Source organism: Nycticebus coucang, chromosome 11 (genome assembly GCF_027406575.1).
Source record: "Nycticebus coucang isolate mNycCou1 chromosome 11, mNycCou1.pri, whole genome shotgun sequence".
Lineage (NCBI taxonomy): Eukaryota > Metazoa > Chordata > Mammalia > Primates > Lorisidae > Nycticebus > Nycticebus coucang.
This window is the reverse complement of record NC_069790.1, coordinates 94,485,819-94,500,230: the sequence shown is the minus strand read 5'-3', so window position 1 is coordinate 94,500,230 and position 14,412 is coordinate 94,485,819. Positions and strand designations below refer to the sequence as shown.

Below are 14,412 nucleotides of genomic sequence, written 5' to 3'. Positions count from 1 at the left end.
ACTATTTGAGCCAGGATAAGCCTGCTGCCATAATCAGAATTAATCATACTATTGTAAAAGTAAGAACAAGAATTTGGAAATGATTGCTTCATGATGAGCCCTTGGTAATAAATTCTGAGGATCTAAAAGGAGAGGAATTTCAAGAGAAAGAACATTTACAGTTTCAAAGTAGTCCTAGAGAAAAAGCAAACCAACTTCACATGGCCATAACCTAAGGTTATAATGGACAGGAAGGTATTCAGTGGGAACACTCATTGTGTTTAGACATATGGACAAAAAAAGCGTGCATATGCGTATGCGTGTACTCCACACACACACACACACACACACACACACACACACACGTACACTTCTCAAGCTTAGGATTCATCCCTGGCTATGCTTTATAACAACACCATGTTTTGGGTTGTCAGATTCCTGTATTGTCAATATGGGAAAAATAATTTACAATTGTTCGAAAATAAGCTAGTAGAGTTGTGGTTTTGCTTTTTGTTCTTACAAAGTAGGATGAAACTAGGATTCATGTGGTTGAGTTGGTCCACCTGACTCTTTGAGTCAGAATCCATGAATGACAAATGTGTCAGATTTCCAAATAAATTCACTGATATTTGTGAACAGCATAGTATAGAAATGATGCCTTTTGTTTTTCCTTGAGAGTAGAATATCTCACTGTGTGTTAAGGAGATGTTGTAATATTGAGCATTGATATCTGTGAGACCCTGAGGACTCTGACCATTGCAATGGCAAATATGGAAGACCCAGTGGTTAGCCTGAGGCTCCCTGGCTCCCACGTCTGAATCCCCTCCCTTAGAAAGAGCCTTGCTTCTGCCCACCTCTCCCTCTCCCTTCATTCTTCAACACCTGTCCCTGATGAACATATTCCTACTAGGTTTAAAGATGACAGATGAGACATATTAAATTTTAAATAAGAAATATTTATCAGAGAAGTTTGTGTTTTAACAGGATATATGGTCTTAACCCAAGTAAGAAACCCAGTAGTAACATTTCAGTCACCTGTGAGGGTTGGTTTGGTTTGGGTTTGGGGAAAGGTGATAGGAAGAAGGCTCATAAGTGACCTTAAAATCTCACATGTAGAGCGTTTCCTGTTAGGCACAAATGTTAAATGGATATGCTGTTTCCATAAATGAACTTACTTATCAGTAAAATATTGGACAGATCAGAATGCAAATATCAAAGACAAATCATTATAATGACTTTATGAGCATTGTAAGGGTCTCACAAATAACACTTAAATTATTTAATCTTAACCTTGACTTACCTTGAAACTGAACCCTGATGAACCTATCATGACTCTTCTTATGACTTAAAAAAAATAAATAAATAAATGTTAGTGAATAATAATTAAAAATCTACACCGATGCTCTTGGAACCAATGGAACATTACAGACATCTTACATAGCAGAGAATAGTATAGTCTAAAGTAAGTGTAGTTAGTCATAGTAGAGTAAGATGTCAGCAGGATGAATGCATGAGTGAATGTCATTATAAATGACAATGTTATTATTTATCAAACTCATTCTGTAATATTATCCAAAGGATTTTTCTAAGTTATAGCATATTTTATACTATAATGTCCCTCTTAGGCCAGCTGGAAATCCCTCAAAATTTAGATCAAATCCTCTCTTTAAAAACAATATAGGAATATTACAAACTTCCTGTGAGATGGTTATTTAAGGTGATAAAACAAAGTGTCCTATTGTCATATGCTAAGCAATGTGTGACTTTTGTTTTGCAGTTGCTTTTGATTACTCACCACTGATTACTTGGAAAGAATTTCAGTCATTCATGCCCTGGGATATAGCCATTCTCGTTGGTGGAGGGTTTGCCCTGGCAGATGGCTGTGAGGTAATGCTCTGTGTATAAGCTATTTACCAATCAACTAGACAGTTCAAAGAACACAGAGACAGTCAAGCTATTTTATCATTTTAATGATATAAATCTTAATGGCTATGCAGTGAGTATACCATATATAGGAAGTAAGATCAGAGTCTAAGAATTTGTATAGGCTGCCAACAGAAAACATTATTTCTTATGGTTCTTCATCATATCAACAGAAATAATGCAAAAAAGATTAAAATTTTTAATCCATGGAATAGTATTAAAGGGCAAGTTTAGTAAAAACTAAATAAATAAAATGCAAAGTGACAGCCTGTGGAGCATATTTTCTGTTTATGCCTTTAACTTAGTGCATGATGAATTTGAACAACCCTCAGACTTTGATATGTCATGGCCATATTGTTACTGATGAAGGAGAATGAAAAATAATATTAGCGTTAAGGATACTTAATAAATGTTCAGAGGAAATTTCACATGACAATGCCTAAGATTATATCTAATCCTAGGAAGAAATAAAAACACCATGAGAAATACACTTGGCTGTTTCTTGGCCTAGCTCTCTAGCTGATATCCAGTCTCAGTTTGGAGGAGGCTCTTGTGTCTTGTAATTATCCCAGTCATTGTAGGGTTTCTGCAAGAGAAGTTATTGTCTCTGAAAGTTTCATGAAAATCCTTGTCTCTTAGACAAATTAAAAACCACTCATTTCTGGATTTCATAACATTTCATGAAATACTCAAAGCTTATGGCTGCTCCATTTCCTTACTCATTCATCAAATTTTGAAAAGAGTGTAAGAGAGATATTGTATACAGCTTCCAGGAAGTTACATTTTTATACTTCTCAAGACAAATAACTGTCTCTTGTCTTTTGATAACCAACAGGAAGACAATTATTTGCTTCTAACTTTATTGGCATTTTTTTTTGAGACAGAGTCTCACTATGCCACCCTTGGTAGAGGGCTGTGGCATCACAGCTCACAGCAACCTCAAACTCTTGGGCTCAAGTGAATCTCTTGTCTCAGCTTCCTGAGTAGCTGAATTACAAGCACCTGCCACAATGCTTGGCTATTTTTTAATTGCAGTTATCATTGTTGTTTTGCAGGCCCGGGCTGGGCTCAGACCCGCCAGCTTTGGTGTATATGGCCAGCACACTACTCATTGAGCTACAGGCACCAAACCTTTATTGGCGATTTTTCTGCATAGTATTTATTTATTTATTATTTCAGAATAATGTGAGGTATGATTAGGTTACAATGTTTGCATTTCTTAGGTAGAGTTGTATCTACTGTAGCTGTATCCCAGTAGGCACTATATAAGGATGGATGACAACTCTTGAGTGCAGGACGCTCTACTCAGTGTTTAGATACTGAGCTTTTAGCAGGAGGATGTCATAATGGCTGGAAGTCTTGAAAATTGACTGAGTGCATTTCTGATGTTATTGTTATGTGTAGATTTGCCTGGCTTCACAGACTATCCAAATAGAAATGATAAAGATATGAGATAAATACACTTTTTTTCTCTATTTATAAACTCTAAATTCTCAGAATAAGTGACTTCCATTCCTATTCTGCTAGTATAATTGTGAGGAAATTGGAATCATCAAATGTGTAGTGGATATGAACTTTGCTCCTCTCTCCTTCTCAGAATATCCATCTAGATCGGACTTTAGACACTGAAAATGGTTTTAAAAGCAATGGCTAGACCATAGAATAGCAAAATCTGAGGAAATGAAAATGCATGGACTTAGTCTGATACATTAGTTCTCTCAGTGGGAGAGTTAAGGAACCATTGAAAAAGGTCTAATTTACTATAAAAATAAAAATCTTAGTACAGAGAATCAGGCTTCTACAGGATATTCAGTATAATCCTACCCCTAAGTGGCCAGATTAAAGCCATGAGCTTCAAAAATATGGCTGTGGACAAGTATTCCTCTAGAAATTGGTTTTATAAATATTTGGAGACAGTTAATTTTTTAAAATGTTGTTCCAAATTATAATTAGTCTGGCAAATGTTCAAATCCAGACAACCCTTCCAGCTGGAGACAGTGAGACAGAGCACCTTCATCTCACTGCTATTAACTCTCTCCTAAATGCTCCCTGATTTTGTTATAACATGATTGATTTCTCATGACCTTCTTATTCTTATCAGTGACTAACTCCTCCTCTTCTCCTTTCACACATTTCTCAAAATTTTTCTCCTAGGTTAAACATATAGGATTTAATACTAGTTTTTCATATCTCCAGTAAAGTGGCAATAACAGAATAAAAAAGTATCAGTCCCCAAAGATAGAGATTATATGACAGTTACAGTAAGAAACAAGACAGACTGATAAAATGTACAAGATGGAAAGACTTGACTTTGTGCAAGTAGAAAAGTAGTGAAAAATGAAATCTATAGATTGTCAACAGGAACAGCCCATAAGAAACCAACAAATTTATCCATGGGATCCTGGAAGAGCTGAGGAATTGGAGGCAGCAGATAAGTCTGAAACTTGGGTAGACACCAGAACTGAATATTGAGAATGGTATAAAAAGTGTGTAAGGAGCTATGGGCCACCAAGATACTTTCCCCAGCCCTGGATAGCCAAGAAGTTGTTCTTGCTTTTCCCTGGCAGACAATTGATATTTTCTCTGTAGCAAAACTGAACCAGTGAGACACTGACTCATGGCTCAGTCACTTACAATAAAGTCTTTCTTTGACAATCATTGCTCAGGCAAAGGACCTTCCAATCATCATTTAATTGTTTCCTTCTTAACATAAATAGGTAGTCCAGGGTCACCTGATAGGGAAGCCTCTGATACAATATCCAGTAACAAAAAGTAATCGCAAAAATAAAAAATAAAAAAAAAAGGAGCACATAAAAAGCAAGGAAAATGTGTGAAGCAAAAGAAAATTTTGCAGATTCGTCACTAATACAAAGAGACCTTAGAAATGTTAAAGATAAGGAACTACAATAGAGTTGCTTTTTACAAAAGAAAGAGTAATCATTTAAGAAAAGAGCCCCCGAGATGAGAAATACATATGACAACAGATCTAAAAATGTTTAATAGCAATTGATATTATTCAGTTAATATTTACAAGAAGTAAGTATTTTTTAAAAGATAAGAAAATTAAATCAGCAATTCAAAATGGCCAATAGCCAACTAGCAGGAATTTCAGAAAGAGGATAAAAATAAAAAAAGAAGACATTCCAAAAAAATAATGCACAGAAATTTCCCAGAACTGAAGACTGAGATTGAAGACTGAGAAAGCTACTGAGTCCCCATTTCCAAAGCCCTTCAGATACAGAATTTTTTAATATTATAATAAATTTGCTAATTTTTGAAATAGAAGATGAAGATGTGATCCCAATGACCTCCTGAGAGGGGGAACATTATATAGTACAGTCTTTTCCACATCTAATTAAACATTCTTGAGGTATCCATATTCTAGGATGAACTTGTGTACAATGTGACTTCAGTGGCAGACAGTCTTACCTCATCTAAAAGTCATTACCAAGAAAAGATTTAAAAAAAGAAAAAACAATAAAAAATATAAGCCAAAACCACAAATAACACATATGGTATCTGGTATCCACCAAAAAAACATCTGAGGTTTTTTGTGCCAACTTTTGATCTGCAGGTTTACTGCTTATAGTTAGAGCATTCTGATGCCAAGTCTGACTATTGTGATCATAAAGATTCATACATGCAGTAAGCAGAACATTTAAATCTTCTAACCAAAAGAGGATTTTCCCTTTCATTTTGGGGGAGAAAAAAAGAAAAGTGTGCTTGCTAATCTGAGTGCAGCCCATTCTTCTGCATGATATACAATGAACCAAAGACCAAAATGTGACCAGGCTTCTAAAGAATCTGACTAGAAGCCAGGGAATTGAGTGATAATGCAAAACTGTTGAGAGGCAGTTATTTGAAATCCTGAATTTCACAAAGACTAAACTATCAAAACAGTGTGAAAAGAAAATTTTAAAAAGTGTTTTCAGGGCGGCACCTGTGGCTCAGTGAGTAGGGCGCCGGCCCCATATGCCGAGGGTGGTGGGTTCAAACCCAGCCCCGGCCAAACTGCAATAAAAAAAAAAAAAATAGCCGGGCGTTGTGGCGGGCGCCTGTAGTCCCAGCTGCTCGGGAGGCTGAGGCAAGAGAATCGCGGAAGCCCAAGAGTTAGAGGTTGCTGTGAGCCATGTGACGCCACGGCACTCTACCCGAGGGCGGTACAGTGAGACTCTGTCTCTACAAAAAAAAAAAAAAAAAAAAAGTGTTTTCAAATATGCAGAGATGCAGGGGCCAGGCACGGTGGCTTAGGCCCATCCCAGCACTCTGGGAGGCCAAAGCGGGTGATTTCCTGAGCTCACAGGTTTGAGACCAGCTTGAGTAAGAGCTAGACCCCATCTCTAAAAATAGCCAGGCATTGTTGTGGGCACCTGTAGTCCCAGCTACTCAGGAAGCAGAGACCAGAGAATCGCTTGAGCCCAAGAGTTTGAGGTTATGAGCTATGATGCCACCGCAGTCTACCCAAGGTGACAAAGTGAGACTCTGTCAAAAAAGAAAAGAAAAGAAAAGAAACAAAACATGCAGAGATGCAAAAACTTTACCTCCTTGCACTAATTCTTAGAAAATTATAGAAGGATGTGTTCCCACAATACAAATAAGTAAAAAGGAAAGGATTCCAGTAAATAAGTAAAAAGGAAAGGATTCCTTCTCCTTCCCCCTTCCAGGAAATAAATTCCCTATATAAATTCCCTATAAATTTCCTTCCAGGAAGGGGGAAGGAGAAGGAAATTTATAGTATGATAATACAGATATGTTCCAGAACAACAACAGTTAAGTACATAAAGAGCAACTAACTCAGGTGGTACAGTGCCCAGGAATATTGCAGACCACACATCTTCATGCGGAAACATGAAAAAATGAAACAATCACCTGATATGATTGTCCATTTGTGGGAGAGTTTTCCAGTTTTACTAGAACATGTGATGAATCAATGATAGCTGAATGAGGGCACTATTTTGGGAAGGGAGTAAAGAGTAAAACAAAGAAAGTAAATATGATCATACTATGCTAAGCAGCTCAACTATGGGCAATGTTTATATAATCATAGTGGCAAATATTAAACATTATTTAACTAAAAATGTTATAGATGAGTGTGGGGGAATGAAGAGTTAAAAAACATATGTAAGAAAAATAAATCCACAAGTAACACTAGAAAGTCAGTAAACAATATCTGAACTTGAAAATCAAGAAAAAAATATAATTAGAATATTATCTTGAAAGACAACTACAAATACCTGAGCATACGATCATGAGAAGGGCTGAAAGTTACTGTTTCTGGGGAGGACCACTCAGGAGTAAGGAGAGGTGAACAGAAGCACTGCTCTTTCCTTAAAGTCCCACAGTACTATATGACTTGTTAAACCCACATATATTAATTAGAGAAAATTAAAGTATAATTGAAAAACGTGGGAAGACATTTCAAACTTCCTGAAGTATACTGACAATGCTAAAGACTAAAAAAGCCTTCCTATCAAAGCCACCCAGATCTACCAAACCACAGAAAAATGAGAGATTAAAATGATATTTTAGAAACTAATTTTCAGAGCAAATGATGCCTATATATATTTAAATTGTGTCTGATTAAAATGAGCTATTAGTGAATCACAAATATTGTGAATTTGCTTTTTAGGTGTCAGGACTATCTCAGTGGATAGGAAATAAATTATCTCCTCTAGGTTCATTACCAATATGGCTAATAATTCTGATAACTTCTTTGATGGTCACAACTTTAACAGAGGTAGCCAGCAATCCAGCCACCATTACCCTCCTTCTCCCGATATTATCTCCACTGGTGAGTATCTCATTTGTCAAGGCAGTGTTCTACTCTGGAATGCAGGTTTTCATGTTGTTGATATGGAATCCTTTTGGGCCTACCTGTGCCACCTTTAAAGCAACTTCTATAGTGGTCTTTATTTGTATTAATGCTGTTCTGGGACCTTGACTCAAGAGAACTATTTTCAAGTTTTCATGTTCGAGCAGAATTTAGTGTTTCCTGGCAATGTTAGTACTTAAATCTCTAGCACAGACACTTCTCCCTCCAGAACATTGCTCCTAAATTTCTGAAAAGTGCTTCATTTAAGTGATTTGCAAATGAGTGAAAAATGAGGCTTATACTTTCAAGCTTCAGGCTTAAATACTTTCTACATGATTATCTACTGCGAAAGGAAGAATGGTGGAAAAGGAAAATAAGAAATAGGTTTGCTAAGAGAGAGAAAGATTATAATTTTTTTTTCTCCCCACCTAGCTAGCAATTACAAGAAAGAGTTACCTTTAAGTAAAATGTTTATCTCAGTGGTATGGACAAGTCTGGTGGAAAGAAAGCTCTTTAAATTAAGAAGGATTGTCTTTGTGGAATTGTTCTGCCACAAACTCAAAGACCTTATGCTCATGTTCTTGACCTGCTGCTTCAAATTATGGGAAAAAAAATATTGATGAAATATCATTTGCGTTTTTATCTTTATCTCTTTTTTTCTTTTTTTGGTTTTATTTCTCAACATGGAACAGTTAAAAAATTATGTGTTGAATTAAGAATAGCAGTAACTTTTCTGTAATGACCTTTAAGAAAATTGTAAATTATATATGTCACAGAGGCAGTAAAGTTAATGAAGTGCTAAAGCCAGAGAGACCTGAGACTATCTAAGTTCTTCACTCACCAGCTACATGCTTGGGCTGGTTATGTTAGCCTCTTTGGGTCTCCATTTCTTCATCTGTGACTTAAGCCTATAGTAGTCATCTCAGCAGATCATTGTGAAAATTACTATGTGTATATAAATGCAGATGTGTCATTTATGTTATGTTGCATACAATATATAATTATATAAATGTATGAATATATATGTATATGTAAACATTTATCATAGCACCTAGCACTATATATGGTTGCTATTTTTATTTAGTTTTTGGAATAAGTGATAGTTTATTTTTAAATGAACTGGACTATAATGTTGAAATAGGCATCAATAACTATATAAACAACAAGAGGAACAGATATTTTCTTAAAAATATTGTTCAAGTTATAACTGTAATTATGTGTATAATTTTATGGCATTAGATTTCAACCTGATTTTTTGGAAAGCCTATTATAATAAATTTGTTTATTTCAATGTTTGGCACCTACCCTTAAAATTTGACTTAGATTCCTTTTGTCGTTTACAACAGGCTGAGGCCATTGAAGTGAACCCTCTCTTAATCTTGATACCTTGTACTCTGTGTACCTCATTTGCGTTCCTCCTACCAGTAGCAAATCCACCCAATGCTATTGTCTTTTCATACGGTCATCTGAAAGTCATTGACATGGTGAGTTACCTGAAACAGTACTATCAAATCCAATGCACAGTTTTTGTGTGTGTGATGTCTTAAATTATCTTCCTTTTTTACACACCAATCAACCACCAGGAAAAGCATGGCCTGAGATCTGTTTATAAAGGTGTGTGCATGACTGGTCATATAATTGTTTTTATAAGGGATAACCAAAAGTGAACATGCCATTAGAATTTATGATCAGATATGCAGAGACACTTCAGTGCATTAGTAATGCCCTGGAAGAAGGAAAAGAGCAGTGACATGCTCAACACATCAGCTTAAACTTAACTTGTCAAGGTCAGGATCTATCCTGACACAGGCCATAGAAAAGAATTGGGTCGATGAAATCCAGCAATTAAAATAAAACTCTGCTTTGCTATCACAAATATTTATGCAATCAATATTTGCTTTGAAGAAGACGTTGGGTCAGTGCCTGACTGATAAAAAGGCATCTGTATTGTTGTGACTCTAAGAATAGAACCTGACATGAAAACCCAAACAAGTGATAATGGAGAATATAAGTGGTAAAACATGCACATTTTTACCAAATTACTAAAGTGGTGGTCGGTAAGAACTGGCTTAAGAATATTCTAGTCAATCCACAAATCTTCATCACCAAATTCCAAACCAAGCCAATTAAGAATATAACCAAATTCAGTGAGTTTCCTAGGCAAATGCAGTTCCAGGGTAAATTCCAGCTCCCTTTCTCCTACACAGATTGGTGTCCCTAAACCTTGCAACAGAAAATTCTGGAGCTTCTTTTATACAGTAATTTCATAATATTCATTTGCTAATAAAAACATGCATGATACCGTATAAGTAATCCCCAATGTACATGTATTAAAAAGAATAACAAGATTCTGGTATTAATGAGTGGCTTGCATGGATACAGAAAAAAGTCTCTATAATAATTATCACTAGGTATCTCCCTCTTACTTTTGGACTCCATGTTTTATTGCAGAGAATGCAGGGACAATCTAATTTTCTCTGTAAAGGAACATACAGTTAATATTTGAGGTTCTATAGGCCACATGGCCTCACTCACAACTACTCCACTCAGCCTTCTATCATGAAGGCAGTCAAGGCAATATATTAACATAAACAAACAGGCATAGTTGCAGTGTCTAATAAAACTATACTTACAAAAAACAGATCAAGGGCAGTTTTACAATCTCTGTTTTAATAGAAAGCAATTTTGAGATTGTTTAATGGACACTAGAAAGACGATATAAAATCTAAAAAGATGTGAATGCTAAGAAAGATGAATAGATGTGGCATTATAAAATCTTAATAAGATAATATTAAAGGGTAAATTAATAATAAAATTGAGTGAATATGAAGGATACAGTTAGATGCTGCTGGAGTCCCATCCCGCGGGCAGGGTCCGTTAAGACCTGTGGATCTGGCAGAGATGGACTGAAGAAAAGTAAAGTTAAAAGTGGCGAGAGATAAAAAGACAGGACAGAATGAATAGTTTTCAAAGGTGGGAACACAGGGGACCACCATGAGCTTGTAGGGTTCCAGCAAATGGCCCTGAGAGTTTGTTTCATCAGTAGCTTTTATTGAAGGCTATTATCTCATTTTGCCCAGAGGGTAAGCTGACAAAGAGAACAAAAATGTCAGCAGTTTCTCTGAGTAAGCATGTTAGTTCTTATTCAATCTATAATCAACTATAATCATTAATTTTAAGGGTCTGAGCAGCCTTGAGAAGTCCAAAACCTGAGTGTTGTGTGGGGGGTGGGGGACAGCCTCCTGTCTGTGGTTACACACACAAATTCCTTGGGGGAGGTTAATCCCCACTCGTTCACTGTGGAGCAGACATGATGGTGTCAGGCTCCTCTAAAGAATCAGTGAAACAGAAGAATTTTCCTCTGATCTCCACTCAGAGGTGTCTTCCTCCGTGAGAAGGGGGTACAAGCCCTCCTGCCCATATTTCAGGGCTTGAGCTATTCCCTTGATCTCTGCCCTGGCCATAATACAAATCCCCACAATGAGTATTTGCTTTGACTATTGACTGTCAACAGGGGACTACTTGGTTGGTTTCCCCCCCAGGCCTTGAACACAGCTTCCTTCTAAGGCCATTACTTCTTTAGAGTGTTTACAGACCCACCAGGGGTGTTTGCAAGCATCCCTTGCCAGTCAGGCTTCTAGTACAAGCAGGAACTGCTCAGATAAGTAATTTAGCTGCTGGTTTAAAAGTTAACTAGCTAAACTGTTTTTACCTGACCTTGTTCAGCTTATTTCTCCATTTTTCCCTTTTTCTGGGGGTGTTTTCCCATGCCAAGAATGCTGCTCAGACTCAAGGCTGCTCAGATCCTTAAAGTTCCCTTCCTCAGCCTACCCTCTGGGCTAAATGAAATAATAGCCTTCAGTCTCCATTCTGCCTGCACTAAATCTTACCCATTGAAATATAAATCTATAAAACTCAAATTCTGATTTAACATGAAATGGCAGGTTTTGAAGGGGATTTTTTCTAACGAGAACGTCTTAAGCATATTCCTAGGAACCTCTCTGAGACTCTTCATCTAAAAGATTTTATTCTGACATGAGTGGAGAACAACCCCTGATTTTGAGAAATGATAGCAGTTTATACTAATCATTCAGGATACATGTAATTCTGGTATGTACTTTCTACAATAGTATTCTAAATCTCTTTGAAATAATGCCATATATGCTCTTTCCTATTCAAGGTTAAAGCTGGACTTGGTGTTAATATTATTGGTGTTGCTGTGGTGATGCTTGGCATGGCTACCTGGATCACACCCATATTTGACCTCAACACTTATCCTTCTTGGGCTCCTGCAATTAGAAATGAGACTATGCCATGATAAGCACAGAAGTTCTGACTAAATGTCGTGGTGACTTTTGGGAACGATTAATAATTCACTGTGAAATGTGGCTCTGAGTAACTGATGACACATTTAAATCAGTTATGGTATAGCTGCTACAATCCCAGTGAACATCCACAACCTGCTGGCATAACTCAGAGTCCACATTTCCTTTGAAATGCAACCAAAGAACATCTAAGCACCTTCATCAGGAAGCTGATGGTTGAGACTTTTCTCATGGACCATCTGTATCTTGTTTCATCATAAGAATAATTTATAAGTTGACCTTCAAACAGATTAGCCCATTTGCTTCACTTTACAGTTAGAATTCAGTATAACATTTTGAACATCAATGTATTATTTCAAAAACTTCCCATGAAACTAAAAATAGAAAATAAAATATACAAGTTAATTAGGTACTTGTATTATCATTTCTACAGTGTTGCTCAAGAGAATTTGCAGAGAAACTAAAAGCATGGTCATCTGGTGACACAGAGAAAAGTTTAATCTAAATGAAATGTTCATTTCCTCATTAAAAAAATCCAATTGGATTATTCTTAATATATACATATAGTATAACAATTTAAATGGAAGTAATAATTTCAAAAATTATAGCTGAATCTACTAAATTACAAAAAACTCACAAATAAGGATTAGTTTCTACTTGACCCTACAGTTACATTAATATTATTCATATTTTTATGATCTCAATGCACTGAAAAATGTATTTTGTAGAGTTGTGGAAAAGGCCTGTTATGATTTGCAATACTATCACAGTATGGAAAAGAAAAAAAAAGCTAAACATCATCTATATATTTATGTGTATGTATAATAATTTTCTTATATTTATCTTATTTCAAAAATACATAATTTCTTATGTTTAAAAAAGAGACATAGGCGGTTAATGAATTTCACTGTGTATACAGATATAGAAAGGTCACATAACTCCATTACCTTAACATGGAAGGAAAATATCAGAAGGAAAATACAGAATAAAAATTGAAACTGTTGACAAACATATGAAAGACAAATATAAATCATTTATGAGCAAACCAAAAAGAAAACAACCTGAATATTTAAACAAAAGTAGGATAAGAATGGCCTTATAGCAGTCAGGATGAGAAAAAGAGCAAGGTCCCAATTTCCTGGTGTGGTCACAACACAGTGTATACAGGTATGAACATATCATGTCCACCCCAAATATATACAACTATTATACATCAATAAATAAAAGTTTAAAACAAAGTCTCTTGACATTTCAAAATTAGACTAAAGAAAAAAGAATGACAACCAAAAACAAAATAACATGCACAATTAGAAAAAGATGTAAATATTAGAGGATAGCAATTCTCATGCTAAAAATAAAATGGAAGATAAGGTCAAAAAAAAAAAATACCCTTATGGCCCAGCACTCATAGCACAGTGGTTACGGCATCAGCCACATACACCAAGGCTGGTGGGTTTGAACTGGGGCAAGGCCAGCTAAGCAACAATGACAACTGCAACAGAAAAATAGCCAGGTGTTGTGTGGGCACCTGTAGTCCCAGATACTTGGGAGTCTGAGGCAAGAGAATCTCTTAAACCCAAGAGTTGGAGGTTGCTGTGAGCTGTGACACCAGGGAACTGTATTGAAGGTGACATAGTGACACTCTGTGTCAAAAAAAAAAATACCTTTGCTATTTTTAATCTTTATTGGCACATTTTCTAGATGTTACAGATTTGGTATAGTTTGTGTAATATAAATAATATTTATTAAAACATTCTTGAAATTAAATATAGTAAATAGGGCTTTTACAAATAACATTTCTTTTTAAAATATACATGAGTTGCCCATCTTCATTATTTGGTCTAGGTTTATTAATTGGTCAATGAAAAATTCATCATTTTTTTCAAAGAAAAATTTGTCTAGTTAAAGCTTAAAAGCTAATATTGCTGCTTTATGTAAACATCTATGTTCATTCTATTCGCTTATTCCTTTCTTTATCGCATTTTACACATTTATTTATGATCCATAGTATTTATTACATTTATGCCTTTTTCCTAGTTGTTAAATTTGTCACTACTGAATTACATTGTATGATGGATACATTTTCATTTCAAAGAATAAAATGGCTTTTCAAATTATAATGAGTATGTTTTGGTATAGGGAGGCACCTGTGGCTCAGTGAGTAGGGCGCCGGCCCCATATGCCGAGGGTGGTGGGTTCAAACCCAGCCCCGGCCAAACTGCAACAAAAAAATAGCCGGGCGTTGTGGCGGGCGCCTGTAGTCCCAGCTGCTCGGGAGGCTGAGGCAAGAGAATCGAGTAAGCCCAAGAGTTAGAGGTTGCTGTGAGCCGTGTGACGCCACGGCACTCTACCCGAGGGCGGTACAGTGAGACT

General features: G+C 36.1%; 1 protein-coding gene across 1 annotated transcript in view; it reads left to right on the top strand.

Annotated features, from left to right (window-relative positions):
• The window catches only part of SLC13A1 (solute carrier family 13 member 1), a 90,684-nt gene extending 78,235 nt beyond the window's left edge, over nucleotides 1-12,449 (top strand). The window contains exons 12-15 of the mRNA XM_053553809.1: nucleotides 1,757-1,866; nucleotides 7,532-7,693; nucleotides 9,061-9,198; nucleotides 11,895-12,449. Coding sequence (XP_053409784.1) covers nucleotides 1,757-1,866; nucleotides 7,532-7,693; nucleotides 9,061-9,198; nucleotides 11,895-12,032 — 548 coding nt within the window. The 3' untranslated portion in view covers nucleotides 12,033-12,449. The remainder of the gene's footprint in view (nucleotides 1-1,756; nucleotides 1,867-7,531; nucleotides 7,694-9,060; nucleotides 9,199-11,894) is intronic.
• Nucleotides 12,450-14,412: the final 1,963 nt, after the last annotated feature.